The 20000-nt window shown below is 44.9% G+C and overlaps 1 protein-coding gene across 1 annotated transcript in view; it reads right to left on the bottom strand.

The window, feature by feature from the left end:
• grin2db (glutamate receptor, ionotropic, N-methyl D-aspartate 2D, b) overlaps positions 1-18162 on the bottom strand; it is a gene marked incomplete at both ends in the record, with an annotated part of 148659 nt that extends 130497 nt beyond the window's left edge. The window contains 3 exon segments of the mRNA XM_080426671.1: positions 4183-4449; positions 11461-11667; positions 17872-18162. Coding sequence (XP_080282797.1) covers positions 4183-4449; positions 11461-11667; positions 17872-18162 — 765 coding nt within the window.
• Positions 18163-20000: the final 1838 nt, after the last annotated feature.

A 20000-nucleotide genomic window follows, 5' to 3' on the forward strand; every position in this document is an offset into this window, starting at 1 on the left:
AAGAATAGTAGAAAGTCACAGAACGAGAGAGGAGGAGAAGAGAGGAATTAAGACAAACAGAGGAGTGTGGGGGTTGGGGGGCTTGTCTCTGGGCAAAGAATTGCATGAGAGAGGGGGGGGGCATACCAACGGAATGAGCAGTGGAAAGATTGAACGGGAGGGATTGGAAAAGAGGAAATCAGAATGGGAGGAGAGGGAAGGAGACAGTGAACCAGGGATGGATGCATTGAGAGGAGGTGGAGGAGGAGGAAGAGAAGTGAAGGATGGAAGGAAGGAAGGAAGGAAGCAAGGCCCGTAGGGGAGGAGGAAAAAAGGGAGCATATCCGAGGGAATAAAAACGAGGAGAGATACAGACCAAAAACCATGAGTCACTAGTGGTCAATGTGTCGGTCAGCCAGTCTGAGCGTGAGCGTGAATTTGCCAAACGTGTTTAATTATTAACGCATCACGCAGGGTTTCAGCTGGCAGCATATACTCCAGACGGAGTCAAACTTTTTTTTTTCGGCTCGGTGGAACCAACAAAGTTCTCATGCGGACACAATTGTTTTCTACTTACTTTCGGCTCCACTCTCAGTTCGGAACGTTAGTCCCTGTCCACTTGTCTACAGTGCTGCCTGGAATGGTCTGTGTTTTTACTACGGATCTTCGCTGTTTTGTTTACGACCTCCGACATGCTTTGTCAAAATGTGTCTCTGAGATTTCACCATTTCTGGTGAAAGACAAGTGTGTGCTATCTCTCTCCATGAATTAATTGCCGTTAGAAAATCAGAGAGCAGGCCTGTGCCTTAGCCTTTAAGGAGCGCACAATTGTCTGCTAGCGTAGCAATCACTTTGAATCACCGCATCCCTGCTTACTTCCCCACAAAGAATGTGCTTTATTTATATATATTTTTTCTTTTAATAAAACGGAGCAATGCCTGCAAGCTAGTTCGGCAAAGAAAATTGATACTTCTCACTCCAACACACCCTCTGTAATAAAGCAGCTGATGACATGGTAAATGTATTCTTTTCTAGAGCCCCTTTATCCAAAGCGTTTCACAATGTGCTTCAACATAACACCCATCCACACAGCGACAGCAGAGGCAACTGCGCAAGCAGTGGTGTAAATTAACTAAGTACATTTACTCAAGTACTGTACTAAAGTAAAATGTTGAGGTACTTTTACTTTACTGGAGTATTTCCAATTGTCTATACTTTTACTTCTACTCCACTACATCTCAGAGGCAAATATTGTACTTTTACTCCACTACAATTGTTTGAAAACTTTAGTTACTAGTTACTTTGCAGATATAACTTATTACATTATAAAACATACATTAAACACTTTAGCCCTATTTTAAACCTAGGCTATTTGAAAATAGCCGATCTACAAGCTCGCGATTTTAGTACTTTTACTTTTGGTACTTTAAGAAAATTTTGATACCAATGTGTTTACTTTTGTACTTATTCCGGACTTATTCCGGATGTTTTATTCGGGACTTTTACTTCTAACAGAGTACTTCTACATTGCAGTATTGATACTTTTACTTAAGTAAGACATTTGAGTACTTTTTCCACCACTGCGCGCAAGGCACCTACCTGCTGGTCTAGAGCAGTTAACGGGGTTCAGTGTCCTGCTGCTTGGACACGACGACTAAGCCAGGAGGAGCCACGGATTTAAACCATGAACCTTCCAGTCCTCAAAACGTCCACTCCACCTCCTGAGCCACACTGCCGCCCCGTTTAAGCTGTGAAATGCAACTTTCACAGTCCATCTATGGATTAGGGTTTAGGGGTTAAGTGTCTTGCTCAAGGAGGATCTCGAACCTGGGACCTGTTGCCGTTTGTTCAGTTTCAGGGGTCTCCCCGTCTCTCCAGCTCAAGTAAACGGCAAATACATGTGCAGGTGGGGATACCGATTTCATCCAATCAGGAGAGATTGCCCCAAAAAAAAACAGTATAAAATTGCGTTTGTGAATTTCTCTCACCTGATTGGATACAATTGGTATTCCAACCTGAATATTTATTTTCTGCTTACTAAAGAACCGGAGAGATTAGGAGACCCCTGTTATCGGAATATAGAGCTTTATTCGTTTTTACAAAAATAATGTCACTTACACCTCCTTTATGCCGCAGTTGACATGTACGTTAACTGAGCGCATGAGTAACATAGTTTGGGTAACTACTTGGAGTAATAGTTTATACTTATAAACCTTATACTGCAGCAATGCAGTAACTCCCAGGGTCTAGCGCTTTGTAAGGCGGTATACACGCCCTCGTTGCTCGGCTGATACTGACAATAAGCCACTCTGACCTACTTACTTACTTGCAGCGGTAAGCTAAGCCTAGATGCCAAAACCAACTGTACAGTATGCTACCATTCATTCATTCTCAATAAATCTGTTGCACGTGAGCTGTCTGACTGAAATACAGCTGCTGTGGGCAAGCTCCAAAACACTGAGTGTAATAGAAAGTAATAATGCTCTGCTTTGCTGCTTTTTGCTTGAGAAGCTGAAATCATTCATTTCTCCAGACTGTTCATGAGCCGTCCAAAACAAGCTCGATAACTATAATTAAAAATCATCCTAACTGAAGTGGATGGCAGAGCCCATACCGCAACTATTACGACAACATCTGTGTGGATGCTCACCTTATTGTTGTACATTACGTTACACTACGGTCATTTAGCAGATGCTTTTATCCAAAGCGACTGACAATAAGTGCATTCAACAGAAAAGAAATCTACTAATCACCGGAAGTCTTAAGTGCATTCTCTTCTAAAACAAGTAACTAAGAGTATACCGAGTACTACGGTGCAATATATCAGCTACCTACTTTCTTAAACAGATGAGACAAAATCAAATGAGCAAGAGCTAAAACCAATAAGTGTATCAAAATAAACAAGATCCAATTAAACAAGAGCTCGTACAAATAATTGACAACAAGTAGGCAAGGCTAAGTGGAAGGGTCAGGGTAGTGTTTCCTGAAGAGGTGGGTTTTCAGCCTGCGGCAAAAGATGGGCAGTGACTCTGCTGTCATGACATCAGTGGGGAGTTCATTCCAACCCTGGGGGGGCCAGAACAGAAAAAAAATGTGGCCGCGTGGTCATATCGTGCTTGGTGTCGATTGCCCTTAACACTTCTGAAACTAACAGTGCAGTCAATGTTTCTCTAAACTTGGGTAACTATCATATATTGGCAAAGGTTCAATATTATATTGAGGTTGACGAGCTAGCTGCCGAACTTTGGCTAAGGTTACTATAAAACTAGCTTTGTCTCGCCACAGAGAGGCAGCAGAAAGGTAGAATTTTTCTCAACTTTGTCACAGCTCTTTTTGCTGGCTCTACCACCCATGCCGCAGCGGCGAAGACGGCCACAGACAATGCATCGAACCCGTGAATTCAGCGTACGGTACAGTAGTCGTATGGTACAGCATAGATGCGTACGCCGCAGAATAGGCTTGGACCTACACCGCTAGAGTCTCTGTAGGCTGACACGCAAAAGACCAAACGTGACTCATGTTTTTTTTGTTTTTTTTCTGTTGTCGTGCAGATCAAAGATGATGGGGGGGGAAAGAAGAACAGAGGGGATAGAGGAGAGAGGGGAGAGAGAGAGAGAGATGCGGCAGGGAGGGAGGGAGTGGCAGAGATGGACAGAGGGAGGGAGGGAGGGAGAGAGAGAGAGGAAAGAGGACGGACAGAAGGGACGAAGGAAGGAAGGAAAGGATGGAAGGAAAGAAGGAAGGGAGGGAAGGAGGAAATACGGCTGGAGGGGGGGGGGGGGACCACCAGAACACCCACCGGCTCCTCGCTGGTGCTTCCTCCCCCTCTTCCTCTTCCTCCTCCTCCTTCTAATCTCCGTCTCCTTACAGCAGTGGTTCTCAAAGTGGGGTCCGGGGGCCCCCCAGGGGTCCTTGAGGTTGCTCCAGGGGGTCCCCAGCTAAATCATTGATATGTGGGAACCCAAACAGACCCTTACAGGTCTGGAACTCTGAGAGTGTACAAATGGAACCGAACGAAATGGAAGAGGTTTGAGAACCACAGCCTTTACAGCTCCTTCCCGCCGACGCAACCCCCTTCTGCGCCGCCCCTCTCTCCTCTCTCCCGCCACCCCCCCCTCCCCCCCGCCCTCCTCCGCCTCCTCCCGCCCTCCTCCTTCCCCCGTTCCGCCGCCATACACGTTCTCCCAGCCCCCACTCTCTCACCTGCGCCTCATTCTCCTTCAGCAGCCTGCGGGTGCGCGCCCCGCCGGGGTCGTCCGACACGTTCAGCATCACCACGCTCTTCTTCTCCCAGCCGATGAAGGAGCCGTCCGTCAGGCCCTCCACCACCTGGATGAAGTCCTGGTAGCCGGTGTGGCGCGTGGTCACCACGGAGAACGCCGTCCAGTCGTACTCCTCCAGCACCTCGAAGATCACCTCCAGCTGCAGCGCCGTGGACGAGCTGAACTGCAGGAAGATGGAGCCCGTCTCCTGCGAAACGTGGAGGGAAAGGGGAGGAGAGAGAGAGGCGGAGCAGAGGAGAAGAACGGCAGATTTCTTGAAGGATAAGCCCTTTTTCCCCCTAGTTCAGTTTTTTTTTTCCTAGTTGTTGCAGTCATGCAGATCGGGTTTGGCCGATAAAAGGTTTCTGTCGTTTGTAGAGCGAGGCTTATCAGAATCCCCCACTCTGTGACGGGATCACACCTGACAGACCTTATGAAGTGTTTCCAACGCGTCCTTTCAACACCACAAGCACCAACACTTCAAGTAGTACCCTGCGTAATCTTCACTGTCAGGCTGAAACCTTGTATATATTCCACAGATATTTCATCTTTTTTATGTTTTTTTATTTTCATAAATGAATGCCCTATTTTTTTACCCCCTAAAATAGCTGATCTGCAAGCTGACAGTGGTTAAGTCTGTGATTTTTATACATTTTTAACCAATGAAAATGGTCATCAAGAGCTCGTGCCTAAATAATATCTACATTAGATCCACCGGAACACAGATTCATTTTTGCATTTCCTGAAAAGTTATATTTTTTTGGACATACAAGGTCTCTGCCCGACTGCGACGATACGCAACTTCACAAAATATCCTTGACCTTGACCGTAACGGACGGTCAAGGTCAAGGATATGTGTTCTCCATGCTCCTTGTAAAACGTCTGCACCGTCCTTCCGCATGCATGAAGACAGGAACGCCACAGCCCTCATAGTAATTCATACTTCATCGCACGACGGTCTGTCTGTGTCGCGTGTCGGAAATAGCAGACCTACAAGCTGGCGACGCGTCGTAGGTCTGCTATTTTTTGACGAGCAACGCTGATGTGCGCCGGAGCATAAATTAGGCTTACACAACGGGAGTGTGACGAATAAACTTCATTCATACAGGTGGTTGATTGTGCTCGCACTGCAAAATCAACCTTGTTTCGAAAAATGTTTGCGTCACCTTGTGTTATTCACGTTCTCAACATTAGTTTAAATTAACACGAATTAATCGCACAGAATAAACACTCCCAGTGTGTACAGACCTTAAGGAGATAACTTAGTAGGAATTGCACCAGGGCGATACCAATGTCTCGTAGTGTGTCAATACCCATTGTTGAATTTGAGCTTGAAAAATGCTCAGCTCAGTTAAGATTTGCAGTTTGTAGTATGGTAGTAACATTTCAAGACTTAGATTGGTAACAAGAGTCCTTTACAAATAAAACAATTGGAGTGTCCAATTTGAAAAAAATCAATCATCAGACCATGTATGATTGTACTTTTTAAAGCCCACATCGGGCAGACACCGATTGTCTTCCGATATATTGGTGTATTCCTGCATATTAGGTACTTATTGTAATGGTGTAATGTTAATTGTTCACCTTCAGCAAAAACAAATGGTTAACCACTTGAACACTAGCGTCCCAATTCATAGAATAGGCTAACATTTGCCCAATATAGCAGATCTACAAGCTCACAACACACAGCTTTGCAACACTGAAGATGAACTTGAAGATCCGCAATTGTTTGCCAGAGAGATTTGTTGTAGAGGGAGAACATTATGGGCCAAGGAATAAGGATAGACCCCCGGGGGACCCCAGTCAATGGACTAACTATATTAGGGTTTAAGTGGTTAGATGCAGTGTGAGCGTTGCTGTGTTGAAAGGACGTGTTTCACACTCCTCATAAACTTCATCTGGTATGGTCCCATCAGATCGCTTGAGACAGATGCATGGAGCAATGCATGCGGTATATAAAGCTCTATGCACTGAAAGAAACTTGTGAAATTCCATGATTAGAATATGGCGGATTAATATGGCGACAACAACTACGAAAAGAAGGCCCAGGTCGGAAAAGAAACAAATCAACTTATCCTGTTGTTTACACAAGCCAAGAGGCAAAATTGCTCTGCACTTGGCTTGTTTACCTATGGAGAGAGTTCCCAGGCTGGTGGCAGTCAGCGTTACCTTTGCACACTCTCACACAAACTTCACATAAGCCTACCACCGTGGAGAGGACTGTTTGATTCCTCCACGGTGCCTCCGGCTTGGCCGGGTGCTCCAGCGAACACAATTGCTTGGTGTTTCGCGAGTGGGAAAGCAGGCCAAGGGACGACCTGCAGCAACTCCTTGGTCGGGGCGCCTGCTCAGCCGGGAGCGAACTATTACTGTAGGAGGGATAAGCGTGTTCCTCCGCATAAAGGCGTCTGGCGAGTCCATGTGTATCGGAGGAGACATGCGGATGTCTACTACCTCTCTAAGACCAACAAGTGGGGGGGGAGAGGGTTGACAGTGACGGAGACTAGACACACAGGGGGAAGGGTGGATTGGTAATGACTAAATTGAGGGGGAACTTAAAACAACAACAACAGCAACAACAACGACAAGAACAACAACAGTTCGAAACATCAAAACATCCTGGATATCATCATAACATGTTACAACCCCATCACCCATGGGCCCAACTACCCATAATGCTTCTTTATACGAAAATAGCGGATCTACAAGCTCACGATGTGTCGTGACACGTTGTGAGCTTTCAGATCTGCTATTTCTGAATCTTTAAAAAAAAGATCTTGGAACGATTTTGACAATTCTTAAATGAAAACATTTGCTCAAAATAGGGACACCAGGGTTAATGTGGTTAACACACTATTTTTTGGTTTGTTTATTAAATTGTGAAATTATCAAAAAACTAAGAAGAAAACAATAATCAAATCAGACCTTTCCCAAAAGGAAACGCACGTATTTAATCCAGCCTGACCAAAAGCAGGGATAAAACATATTATCATCCCCACCCGGCAATAGAGGGGGGGGGATATCAAAAGCAGAGGCAAGAAGAGACAGCCTAATAATGAACAGGACTCTTCTTCCCCTGTGGGATTATATGACCGTGTCTAAAGGTTAACAGGTAGCACCCTTCCTTTCTACAGAGAAGCACAGCTCCTATACTCTAACTCAGACCACATACAGTAATAGCCATGAAGATCCCACAGCGGGCCAATCACATCAATAGCGGGTAGCTGGAGGCCAAAGGCTGCCAATACAGTACCTCCTCTATCCTATCCTATCCTATCCTATCCTATCTCATCTCACCCCGTCTGCCTCTGTGGAAAAAAGACATAATCGCTGTCGGGTGGAAGCCTTGTATGTCCAAATCCCTTACTTTTCAGATAATGGGGGGGGGGGGGGAACCTGTGTTCGAATTCCATTGCATCCAATGTAGTTATTATTTAGTCACACGCTCTCGTTTTAATACTTTTCATTGCGTCACCTTGCTAAACTAATGACCTAAGTCATTTTTGGAGGAAAATTATATTTTTGCCTAAGTCAGCTCTTCATGACACTGGCCACCTCTGGTGTCAGGTTTAATCCTATTTAAACCTATCTAAATCTCTTATGTTACATAACTGACAGACAGTGTTATTTTTGTTTTAATAGTCATAATTTGTTATAAACGTTTTGGGTGAAATGATTAAGAAATATCATATAGTTTTGTATCAGTTTTTTTTCTTCCTGAAAAACAAAAAAAAAACGTACTTTTAGGCCATTAGTTTAGCAAGGTGACGATTGGTAAAACCCAAAGAGGGTCTCAACCACTTTCAACCTGGTGTCCCTATTTTGGTCATGTCATTATTAACACATTAACCGCCAAGAACGTAGTCCTACGGTCCGTTAAATCCAACTGTTAAGCGCCGAGACCGTAGCCCTACGGTCCACGGTCTTTTCGCGCTAAAAATTTCCGGGTTCACTTTCGGATTTTTTTTGATCCACTTCCGTTTCCGGTTTGATGACCGGAAATATAATTATTTGGGATCCGGTTTTGACGATCACGTCCGCTCTCGTTCTACAGACGAAACTGAAACTCAATTCTCTTCCTGTAGTTTTTTCTCCTCGCATTTCACTGTTTAACGTAATCCGCTCTAACTACAACATGGATACCCCGTTTGACACGTGGTCTTCACTGGGAGATACAGTGGGATGTCGCGGATGTAAACAGACCGTGTACGGCTCAATCTTAAGGATTTTAACAAGATCTATGGCGACATGAAAAAAAAAAAAAACACCTTGGCACTGGTGAGTACATTATGAGATTAACCTCTGGCGGTCGATGTGTTAAAGGTGGAATTTTTATGAGTTTGTCATAAAAAAAGATGTACAGTAGGCTAAGATGGTGATACAAGGTTTCTGCCTGACAGCGATGCTCCAGTGCTCTTGTGTAATGCCACAGCTCTCGTTCTTTCCTGATTCATGATTGAAGGGTTGTGATTGGGTAAGAGGGCACATTTCCTGGTACACAAAGAGAACCTCTCTCTAACAGGTACAATACTGATCCTCCAACAACAGCTTCCAACAACTTTCATCCTCCGTAGAAGTCCCGTTTCTGAAGGAAAGCTACACTAACACAGCACAACAATGAACCAAAACTCCCATGACTCCTCTGTCTTCCTCAGAAGTGGGGGGGGGGGTATTTTTGGCGGACCAGTAAACAACACTGGTCCTCCGCTGGGCTTCACTGTTTCTGAAGGCCAAGTAAGCGACACGACAAGCAGCCGTGCAATGCAGTCTCCTCTCCACTACAAAGAACTACACGACTCCCGTGACCCTGCCATGGTTATTCTTCACATCATTGGGCTCGAAACACCCGTGAAACCGCAGGGCCACAACAGCTAGTCTCCTCTCTTAAGGGAGGATTGGGGAGGGAGGGGGGGGGGGCAGAAGATCATCAAAGGGTTCTGCAAATTTCATTCAGTGAGATTTAAAAAAAAGTTGAAACAGTTATTTCGTTGCACAGTAAACAATGCGTTTTTCTTGGAAGGAGCCATCTGATGCACAGATGCAAGTACAGACCACACACACACACGCACACACACACGCACACACCTGCAAATACAAATTGCGTGGACATAGCCATTGCTCACACATTCTTACGCACAAACGTATCCTCACCCACAATGAAACACGCACACACACACACACGCACACGTACATACACACCTTTGTTGACAATGTACATTCCCAAATGAAAAGTGCTGTACGTGCACATACAAATGTAGAACCACACGCACACATGCACATTGGCACAATGTAGCAGATCAAAGCCAGTCAAAGACCCCCCCCCCAGACCTGCTCCTCCTCACCTCCCTCTGAACGCCTCGCGTCCGTCACCCCTCTCCTCACTTCTCCACCGTTACATGTACCTCCTACCAGCGCCCCCCCAAAGACCACCTCCCCAATGCAATGGTTCTCAAAGCGGGGGTTCCAGGGACCCCCAGGGGTCATTGAGGGCTTTCCAGGGGGGTCCCCAGCTAAATGAGTGGTAGTTAGGAGCCAAATGGACCCTTAAGGCCAATAGGCTCTATGCTCAGCGGCCATATTGGCAAGAATTTGGGCCACCTCCTTACTTCCTAATTCACAGGTGTTACAAATGATACTAATCAAGGTTGAGTTAAGTCAGGGTGCTGCTACTGCGCATGTTGGCGACACTAAATGTAACAAGCCCAATGTTTGCCAATATGGCTGCTGTGCATAGGGCCTACATATGCTTTGAGCGACTGCATCAACCAACGTGTCGCACGTCAAAACGTCAACAAAAAGTGTCGCGGTCCCGCGGAGGACTTGCAGCGATGCTGTCGACGCATACCTCTGGAAAAATGAATGTTGCGTATACTCTGATTGGTTAGCTGCACGATACCACATCCACTTCCTGGTTTACGCTTTGTGGCGGCGCTGTCGCGTCTGCGAGTCGCAGACGGCATTTATGCTCAAAACTCTGACCGTTTAGCAGTGTTGATTCAAATTCATTCAAATTCATTCAGTCATAGTCTTTTGAATAAAATTCCATTTAGTTTTAATCATATTTTAGCCATCTGAAATGTTTTAGTTTTTGTCTAGTTTTAGTCGACTAAATATCATCATATTTTAGTTGACTAAATCTACAGTTGATTTAGTCGACTAAAATGTATTTTGGCGGTGCCTTGATGGCGTCGTAATGGCTGATTTTACACTTGGTTGCATGTTGAAAATAGCCGATCCACAAGCTCACAACACGTTGTGAGCTTGTAGATCTGCTATTTTCAGAGCGCAACACCCGAGCTCAACCAAACATAAAATGACTTGTCTTTCATTTCTACTGGATCTCTTCTCTACTCGTCCCTCACTAACAGCTTAGTCGAGTTTTTATTTGTTGACGAAATTGTCAATATATTTAGTCTTAGTTTTAGTCATCGTAGCTTAGTTTTCATTTAGTTTTTATTACATTTTCGTCAGTGTCAGTGTAAAAAGGTAGTCGACGAATATTTTTCGTCATAGTTATAGTCGACGAAATCAACACTGCCGCTGAGAGACACTTAGTGCAACGTGTTGGTCAACACTTGTCGCTCAAAAGCATTACTGGTCCATTTGGTTCCATTCGTATGCTCTCTGAGTTATGGGGGGTTGGGGGGGGGGGGGGTCCGTGGCATAATGCATACCATAATGCATAAAGCATAATGCATACCATTAACCCATTGAGACCTGGAACTGTCTCATTTTTAGATTTGAGCTAAAAAGCATTATTTTACACTTTGGGCTATTCAAAAATAGCAAGCTCATAGCATTTTCAAAAATAGCAGATCTACAAGCTCATAGCGCGGCACTCGGTGCCGCGCTATGAGCTTGTAGATCTGCTATTTTTGAAAATTCGTGAAAATCTTTGAAAATATATATTTTTAAAGCGAACATTTTTAACTCAAATCTTTGCTTCTGGGGGGTCCCTGGAACAAAATATTTTGATGTGGGTCCGCGGCCAAATACATATAATTTTGGGGGTCCTTGACATGAAAAAGATTGAGAACCACTGATATAGAAACATACGTTTTTCAGAAAACTGTTGAGATTTAGGAGACATGTAGAATCGGCTTCAGGTCTCAATGGGTTAAAAGAAAAAAGAAAAGGTTTGAGAACCACCGCCCGCCCCCCAATGCACCATCCATTCCAATCCGATCCCCCCACCCCATCCCCAGCTTCCCCTCTCTACCTGTGGCATCCTGCCCAGCCCCGCGCCCCCTCCCACGGCCACAATGGGCAGCCCCGTCTGGGCCGAGACGAACTCCAACATGGGGGCCAGGGGGCCCCAGGCCGTGGGCGGGGGCCTCTCCTCCTCGTAGACCAGGCCCTGGAGGGGCCGCGCCGCCAGCAGCTCGCACAGCTGGTTCAGCACCGTCTTGGGACTGCTGTCGTTCACCTGAGAGGGGGATGAGAGAACGAGGGTGGGGTGTGAGAGAGAGAGAGAGAGAGAGAGAGAGGAGAGAGAGAGAGAGAGGGGGAGGGAGAGAGAGAGAGAGTGTGTCAAAGGGAGAGAGAGAGAAAAAAAGACATTGTTTCATTCAGCACGGAGAGGGGAGGGGAGAGAGAGAAGGCCCAGGGATGAGAGAGAGAGAGAGAGAGAGAGAATAATAAATCAATTGATTAGGTGAAATAAAGTTGCTGAAATCAAACTGAAATTGAATGGAGGGAGGGGGGCAGAGATAGAAATACAGAAACGGAGAGAGTAATGTAGGAATGATAGAAATGGAGAGAAAGAGAGGGAGACAGAGAGAGAGAAGGACGGAAAGAGAGAGAGAGAGAGAGAGAGAGAGAGAGAGAGAGAGAGAGAGAGAGAGAGAGAGAGAGAGAGAGAGAGAGAGCGAGAGCTATGCACAGGGAGAGAGCAGTGAGGTAATTGAAACTGTACTGAAGTGATAATAGGCAATGGAACGGAACTGAAATTGAAATTGACCTGAGAGTGAGAGAAGGAGACAGCGGCAAAGAGAGAGTGAGCCTTGGAAAGAGAGAGAGAGAGAGAGAGAGAGAGAGAGAGAGAGAGAGAGAGAGAGAGAGAGAGAGAGACCTGTTGTGTATGTCACGTCACAAAACGAAAAGGAGGGGGAGGGAGAGCGAGAGAGAGAGGGAGAAAGAGAGAGAGAGAGAGAGGGGGAGAGAGGGGGAGGGAGGGAGAGGGATGGATGCTCACTTACAGCCTGCTTTCATGTTTTGGTTTGTTTGCTGGCTTTTGAGATGCATTCGTGTTGCATTTCGTACTTGGCAAGGTAACAGCGATCTTACGATGCCAATAAAGATTATTGAATTGAACAGAGAGAGCGAGAGACAAAGAGAATACAGAGAAATTAAGTCAAATGGAAAGAGACAGGGAGACACAGACGGAGAGAGAGAGACAGAGACAGACAGACAGACAGACAGACAGACAGACAGACATAGAGATACAGAGACAGACAGACATAGAGATACAGAGAGACAGACATAGAGATACAGACAGACAGACATAGAGACTGAGCGCCCTATTATGCACGTCTTAAATCTACGTCTTAGGTGATAATTAGGTGATAACACCACCATCGTATGCGCAATCCCTATAATGCAAGTTGCGCTGAACGCAAACACTAAAGTAATAAGACTCGCCGGAATATTTTATGCATGGGGGAGTGTGCATATGTTAATTAAGGGCGCAATGCTGTATCTGCTATTATGCCTTATCCTTGACTTATATATTCATTCTACATATTCACAGCATACCGCTAAGACGTGGTCAGACCACGTCTTAACACACTGACTGCCTGAGATTAAAACATCGTTTTTTATCCCCATGCCAGCGTTTATTATCTTAAATTGACGATCTTTTGACAGCCGCAGAAGCCACAACGTGCACGGGGGAGAGTCCTGTCTATCCACCGGAACAATAACATTTCTACCGTGATCGGCCATTTTGGAGCTATGGCCCGCTGGTTTTCATAAAAATGTTTTTTGAAAGAACGCATATCTGCGTTCTTGGCGAGCAAGCCCAAACACACCCATGACTAATTCAGGGCAGTTTCACCGCATAGCGCCTCGGTGCAGTGCGCACATTACCACATCCATAATAGCAAAATGGCATTGGTCACGCCTCCACGTTTTAAAGTAAGTAATAAGACCAGTTCTTAACTATGAGGTCCTTAATAGAGCCCAGAGAGAAAAACCCATAGCAAAAAGAGGCCATGCAGGATATGCCTCTCAGTTAATTATATGTACTGTAGCTCATAGGGAAGGTGTCATGTACCGTATTTTGCAGTGACATTGTTAGGCCAATAATACAAGCTGTTGGTCAAAGAGCAAACACACACACACACACACACACACACACACACACACATACACACCGACAACGACACACACACACCGGCAGCAGTCCTGTACTTGGCTATTCACCTCAAGTAATGAGTGTGAGCATGAATAATGTATATCATCTATGATTATGAGTCCCCTTTCCTCCCAGCTGGGCAGAAGTAGGACGTCAGGGGGACAGGCTCTAATGGCTGGGAGTGGGACCAGACGTGCCATCACCATAAAGGTCTGGGGGTTCGATCCCCACTAGGGCCAATGAGCGTCCCATCAGCGACCTGTCACAGTGTGTCCTAGGGCAGAGATGCTGAATTGTCACTTTGATTCGAGTCTGCCATAAACTACTGTGATGCAAATAAACCTCTGTGGTGTCGACGTCAAGAACAATACCTGTCTTTTTAACCCATTAAGACCAGGAACGCATCTGTGTCATTTTAGATTTCTTTTGCTATTGAAAAATAGCAGATCTACAAGCTCATACCGTGGCACAGAGTGCCGCGCTATGAGCTTGTGGATCTGCTATTTTTTGAAAAATCATGAACATTTGTGCAAATCTTTGAATACATATTTTTAAAGTGGACATTTTCAACTCAAATATTTGCTTCTGGGGATTCTACAAATGTCTTCTAACAGTTTTAATATCAGTGGTTCTCAAACTTTTTTTCATGTCAAAATGACATGTATTTGGCTGCGGACCCCCATCTCAAAATATCTTGTTCCAGGGACCCCCCAGAAGCAAAGGTTTGAGTAAAACAATTTCGCTTTTAAAAAGAATACAGCATATGTATTCAAAGATTTGCACACATTTTCACGATGTTTCAAAAATAACAGATCTACAAGCTCGCTATGAGCTTGTAGATCTGCTATTTTTGAATAGCCAAAGAAATCTGAAAATGACACACAGATGCTTTCCCGGTCTTAGTGGATTAAGGCTATAGTGCGGCGCTCGTTCGGGGCGTGGCCGCCGCTTTCTGAAAGCGTGGCCATTCGTAGCGGGGGGGGCCAGTTGAAGGAGAAGCGCTCGTCCAATCGCCTTCACACTCGACACTGGACTCTCCCCTGGGGCGCTCAGCAACATACCCGCCGAGTGTGAAGTCCATTGGATGAATGGTTCTCAGGATAACGTGAAGGACAGGCCAGACAGAGAAATTCCCGTGGATTTATAGATACAGTACATTTTCCTTGGTTGAAAAACGAATGGGATAGTTGGATCCCGTCCTGCAGAATAACGTAAGCAGTGATGACGCACGATGTCATCGTCTATTACAGGGGTCTTCAACAGGGGGTCCGGGACCCCTAGGGGGTCCTCAGAGTTATTACAGGAGGGCTGCCAAATCTTTTGTGCGATAGGATCATGTTTTTTTTACATGAACCACTTGAACCCCAGCATCCCTATTCTGAGTGGAACATTAGCCCAAAAATAGCCGATCTACAAGCTCACAACGCCTCGCAGCGCGAGGCGTTGTGAGCTTGTAGATCGGCTATTTTTGGCAAAGCGGTTTGGTGTAGATGGAAAAAAAGACTAAGTATTGACGTTCAAGTGGCTAAATGTCTGAAAATACACATTAATCAAACATCCACTGACGGTGCTGTCAAAGTCTATTAACACATTGATTGCCAAGATCGCATCGATGCGTTCTTTCAAATCCATCGCTTGAGTGCCAGCATTCAAAAGAACGCATTGATGCGTTCTTTTGAATTTTCATTGTTTAATCTCAATAATCTGTGATCGCACGGCTCTGTTTATTTCTCATCGGCACTTTCGTTTTTCCACTTACGTCACACTCACCCGGAGCCGGATGTAAAAAAAAAAAATCTTTTCCGGGTCACATTGTTTTTCTCCGGTCATTTTCGGCCAGAATAGGGAAAAACACGGGTTTTTCACACGGTATAAAAAACGAACGGACAGCTCAACTTCTATTTTCTTTGGTCCGGGTGACTAACAGTCATCGTCGTAGTGTATCACATCGTTTTCAGGCCGATCAGCGGATCAGGGATTGTCGAAAATATAACATCCGGTGAATGACGGGATATGACGTGGGCCTGTTTGGGAGGGGGCGAGCGAGGTGATCAATGTGTGGATTTGCTGCTCTCTACTGGTGGAACTGTCGTATGTGCTTAACACCACAATCAGAGAATTTATTTGAATGAAAAATTACAAAATTACAAAATTAAAAAACACGCAAATTGCTGGCACAGGGGTGAGTACATTATGAATAAACTCTGGCAGTCAATGTGTTAAGCTGTCTAAGAAATCTATGAAAATGTTCAGCCAAGGGGTCCCTTGGCTTGAAAACGTTGAATTACATAAAGTTCAAGTTGTGGCAGGCGGCGTCTCTCTGTGGTGGGCACACAGATATGCTCGTATGGACTGGACACGCCAGGCGACAGGCGGCGGTTTAACATCAGTGCAAAAATGTGCGTGATGTCAGACGGGAGAGAAAGAGAGTGGGAGAGGGAGAGAGAGAGAGATGGAGAGATAGAGGGAGAGTTTGATCAGCAAGAGAGAGGCAGAGAGGGGAGACAGACAGACACATTTTTTCCCTCTTTATTATTGCACTTGATGCTTAGGCAATATTGTAACTGTTATTCATGCAAATGAAGCTATTTGAATTGGACATTGAAATTAATTGACAGGGGAAGAGAGAGGGGAGAGAGGGGAGAGAGCCTATTTCACCCACGCAATAACCCCGGCCAATGCTCGATGCTGAAAATTGAACACACGTGATTGACAGCATCAACACAATAACCGCACGGCAATGCCCGGGAAAGCTGATGGTGTGGCGCGAAGTGTCATGGTTTGTGCTTCTATCTAGGTGTACATTGGCATTGCCCTCACGATTCAATTCGATTACGATTCACCAGGTAACGATTCGATTACTGTTAACCTTGTAATAATTCGATTTGACGATGCATCGCGATGCATCACACTTTTCTATGTTACTGCACAACATGGCAACGTTTTCATCAGTCAATACAAGCAGTCAGATATACTGAACAACATGTAAATCTGGCTGCATGTGCAATTAGCAATATGATAGAGAAAAGTGTTTTTATTTTTAAAGATAAAGATTTTTGACAATTGATGAATCGATTCATAATCGTCCCTGTCCGCATCGCGATTAATCTATGAATTGATTATTTTTTACACCGCTACCATCTATATATAAATCCTGGAAACTGTCTGTCTGTCTGTCTGTCTCTGTTCTGTGTCCACATTTTGCCCATATATGGACATCCCCAAACTCTCCCAAAGCTGGTGCATCACACAGTACACGATTGAAGTCATAGTCTGGTTAACGTACTGCACTAGGTGAATATTATATTATTATAGATTTAAAAACATTACGACCCTGCTGCTGTGAATGCTGCGTCATCTTCCACTGATGACACTCACAGGTCACGCACGCACAGAGACGGTGACACGTGAGCCATGCTAATTATCAGCAATGCTAACGACTCGTTACTTTGATCATTTCAAACTTCAAAACCGAACCCACTCAACACACAAAGCAATGCATGATGGTTGGACATTTCATATTATAAGAATACATATTAGCATTAGCTGTGATTAGCAGCTAATTTTTTTGGCATTAGGCCAAACTGACTTTGGACCAGGACGTCCTTATTTGGGCAAGACACGTACAGTAAGAGTGGAGATAAGAGTACTATTTCTCCGGGCAAATGTCCGAGGAAAATGGACCCTTAATGGGTCTGCAACTTCTGACAGCGTACAAATGGAACCAAATGGACCCTTAAGGGTCCATTTGGTTCCATTTGTACGCTGTCAGAAGTTAAATTAACACTGGGGGGAAATAATAAAAACAAAAGAGGGATGAGAACAGTGTTGGAAAAGTTACTAAAACATAGTAATATATTACTTATTACATATTACTTGTTTAAAAAGTAATATAGTTACTTTACTTATTACTCCCTGCCAAAAGTAATTAGTTACTTTACTAGTTACTGTAAAAAAGTAATATATTACTTTAAGTTACATATTACTTTATAGTTACTTTCCAACACTGTGTTGGAAAAGTTACTAAAACATTACTTTCCAACACTGTGTTGGAAAAGTTACTAAAACATAGTAATATATTACTTATTACATATTACTTGTTTAAAAAGTAATATAGTTACTTTACTTATTACTCCCTGCCAAAAGTAATTAGTTACTTTACCAGTTACTGGAAAAAAGTAATAATATCATTTTAAGTTACATATTACTTTAGTTACTTTCCAACACTGGATGAGAATCACTGAGATGAGAGAGAGAGTGCATTTTTTTCCAGACCTGTAGCCAGATGACGTTGGCCGAGCCCCACTGGGTGACCACGCTGTCCCCCAGGGAGCTGTGCACCCGGCCGAAGCCCGGGTACAGCACCCGGCCGCCGCCGGGGCCGCCCACGGCCGCCTCGGGCTGCGTCGTGGCCCCCGCGTGGATCACGGCGATGTTGAAGTTGATCATGGTCCCCGCGTCGCGCTCCCGCGGGCTCGGGCGCAGCAGCAGGTGGGGGGAGGAGTCGATGGGGGCCGCCCACTCCGCCAGGGCCAATAGGAGAGAGAGCGTGGGTATGGCGACCATGGCAAACCAATCCCGCCGTCGCCGCCGCCGCCGTTGGGGGGGAGGGGGAGGGGCTGGGTGTGTGAAGCACACGCTTGAGAGAGGGTGCCTGGGGCGGACAGAGAGAGAGAGAGACACACACACACAGACACATTAACAATTTATTTATGTCCACTTAAAGGAGAGCATACAAGGACACAAACATGAGGTTAAATTCACAAAATCATGGCATGTCTTCAAGACTCTTAACCATTAATTGTTCCCCGAGCGCCGTAGAATGGCTGCTCACTGCTCCTCCTAGTTATATGGGTGAATGCAGAGGACACATTTCACGTATGTGCAAATATACAGTGACAAAAAAAAAACACCCCAAGGAGTGGGACTAAATTAGAATTAGATACAACTAGACCATACCCGTGGGGGGATATGCGCACATGATTTGGCAACCCGGGAGCCAACGAACACAAAAACGCTAATAAACAGCTAACCATTTGGGGAAATCAAAAAACGGGTGGTAATGGTCAATGGGTTTGGGCAAATTCAGATCAATTGCTCCAGCCACTGAGGAGAACCGGGCAGAAGAGATTTTGGGCTCGCACAGACAGAGCTTTGTCGAATTATAGGAGGATAAGTATGTCACTCAGTACACTATGGGTATAACAGCGTCTCCGCCATATGTGTCGAGTTGTTGAAACCCTCTGTGTGTACTATATGTAGTACTATGCTGTCAAATATGTAAACAAATAGTCTGCACCTAACAAATAGTCTGCACCCATAGCCCAGCTCTGAGATGGTATGTAGAAGTGGTTGGTATTTCATTACCTCGGTCATAAAAGCTTCCTCTAGGCTAGGTTCAAAGGTGCAGGCTGTCTCTAATACAGACTCTTCATCAACCACAGCACGCACGCACGCACGCACGCACGCACACACACACACACACACACACACACACACACACACACACACACACACACACAGACACACACACACACACACACACACACACACACACACACACACACTTATAAGTCAGAGTGGGATCCAGGGACCCCCATGGGACCTCGAAGGGGTACCACCAGGGGGTGAGCAGCAAAATGTGTTAATATAGAGTACACAATCCGTTTAACCACTTTAACCCTATGTTATACTTTGTCTGTTCAGAACGGTGAGATAAATGACCTCTCATCCGTTAAACAAGCACTTAGACGAGCTGAATGAAAACAGTATGACACAGAACAAAACAGCATGACGCACACTCCAAACACCGTGCAGGTATCTGAGTTTTAATGCAAGCTTTGGGTCGTGTGACCTTCTTCAGGCGTACACAAGGACGAGTGAATGCAGCAGTGAGTGTGTCATCACCAATGCAAGACACCTAGCTGTGTCCAACATTACACAGACTAGATAAGACATCAAGGGAATTGTAGTTCCAAATGTATAGTGTACTACAGAGAGGCCATACTCCTAGGCCTAGTGACTACAACAGCCTTTGACACAAGTGCAGTGATGGAAAGTAACTAAGTACATTTACTTAAGTACTGTACTGAAGTACAATTTGGAGGTAATTGTACTTTACTTGAGTATTTCCAATTTCCAATACTTTTACTTCTACTCCACTACATCTCAGAGGCAAATATTGTACTTTTACTCCACTACAATCATTTGAAAATGTTAGTTAATAGTTACTTTTCAGATATAAATTATGACATTATAAAACATACATTAACCACCACTCAGCCCTATTTTATACATACTGTGTAGGCTATTTGAAAAATAGCCGATCTACAAGCTCACAGTGCATCACATCGCGACGCGGTGTGAGCTTGTAGATCTGCTATTTTCAAACATTTTAGCACTTT

This window comes from Gymnoscopelus braueri (genome assembly GCF_963280865.1).
Source record: "Gymnoscopelus braueri genome assembly, chromosome: 4".
Taxonomy (NCBI): domain Eukaryota; kingdom Metazoa; phylum Chordata; class Actinopteri; order Myctophiformes; family Myctophidae; genus Gymnoscopelus; species Gymnoscopelus braueri.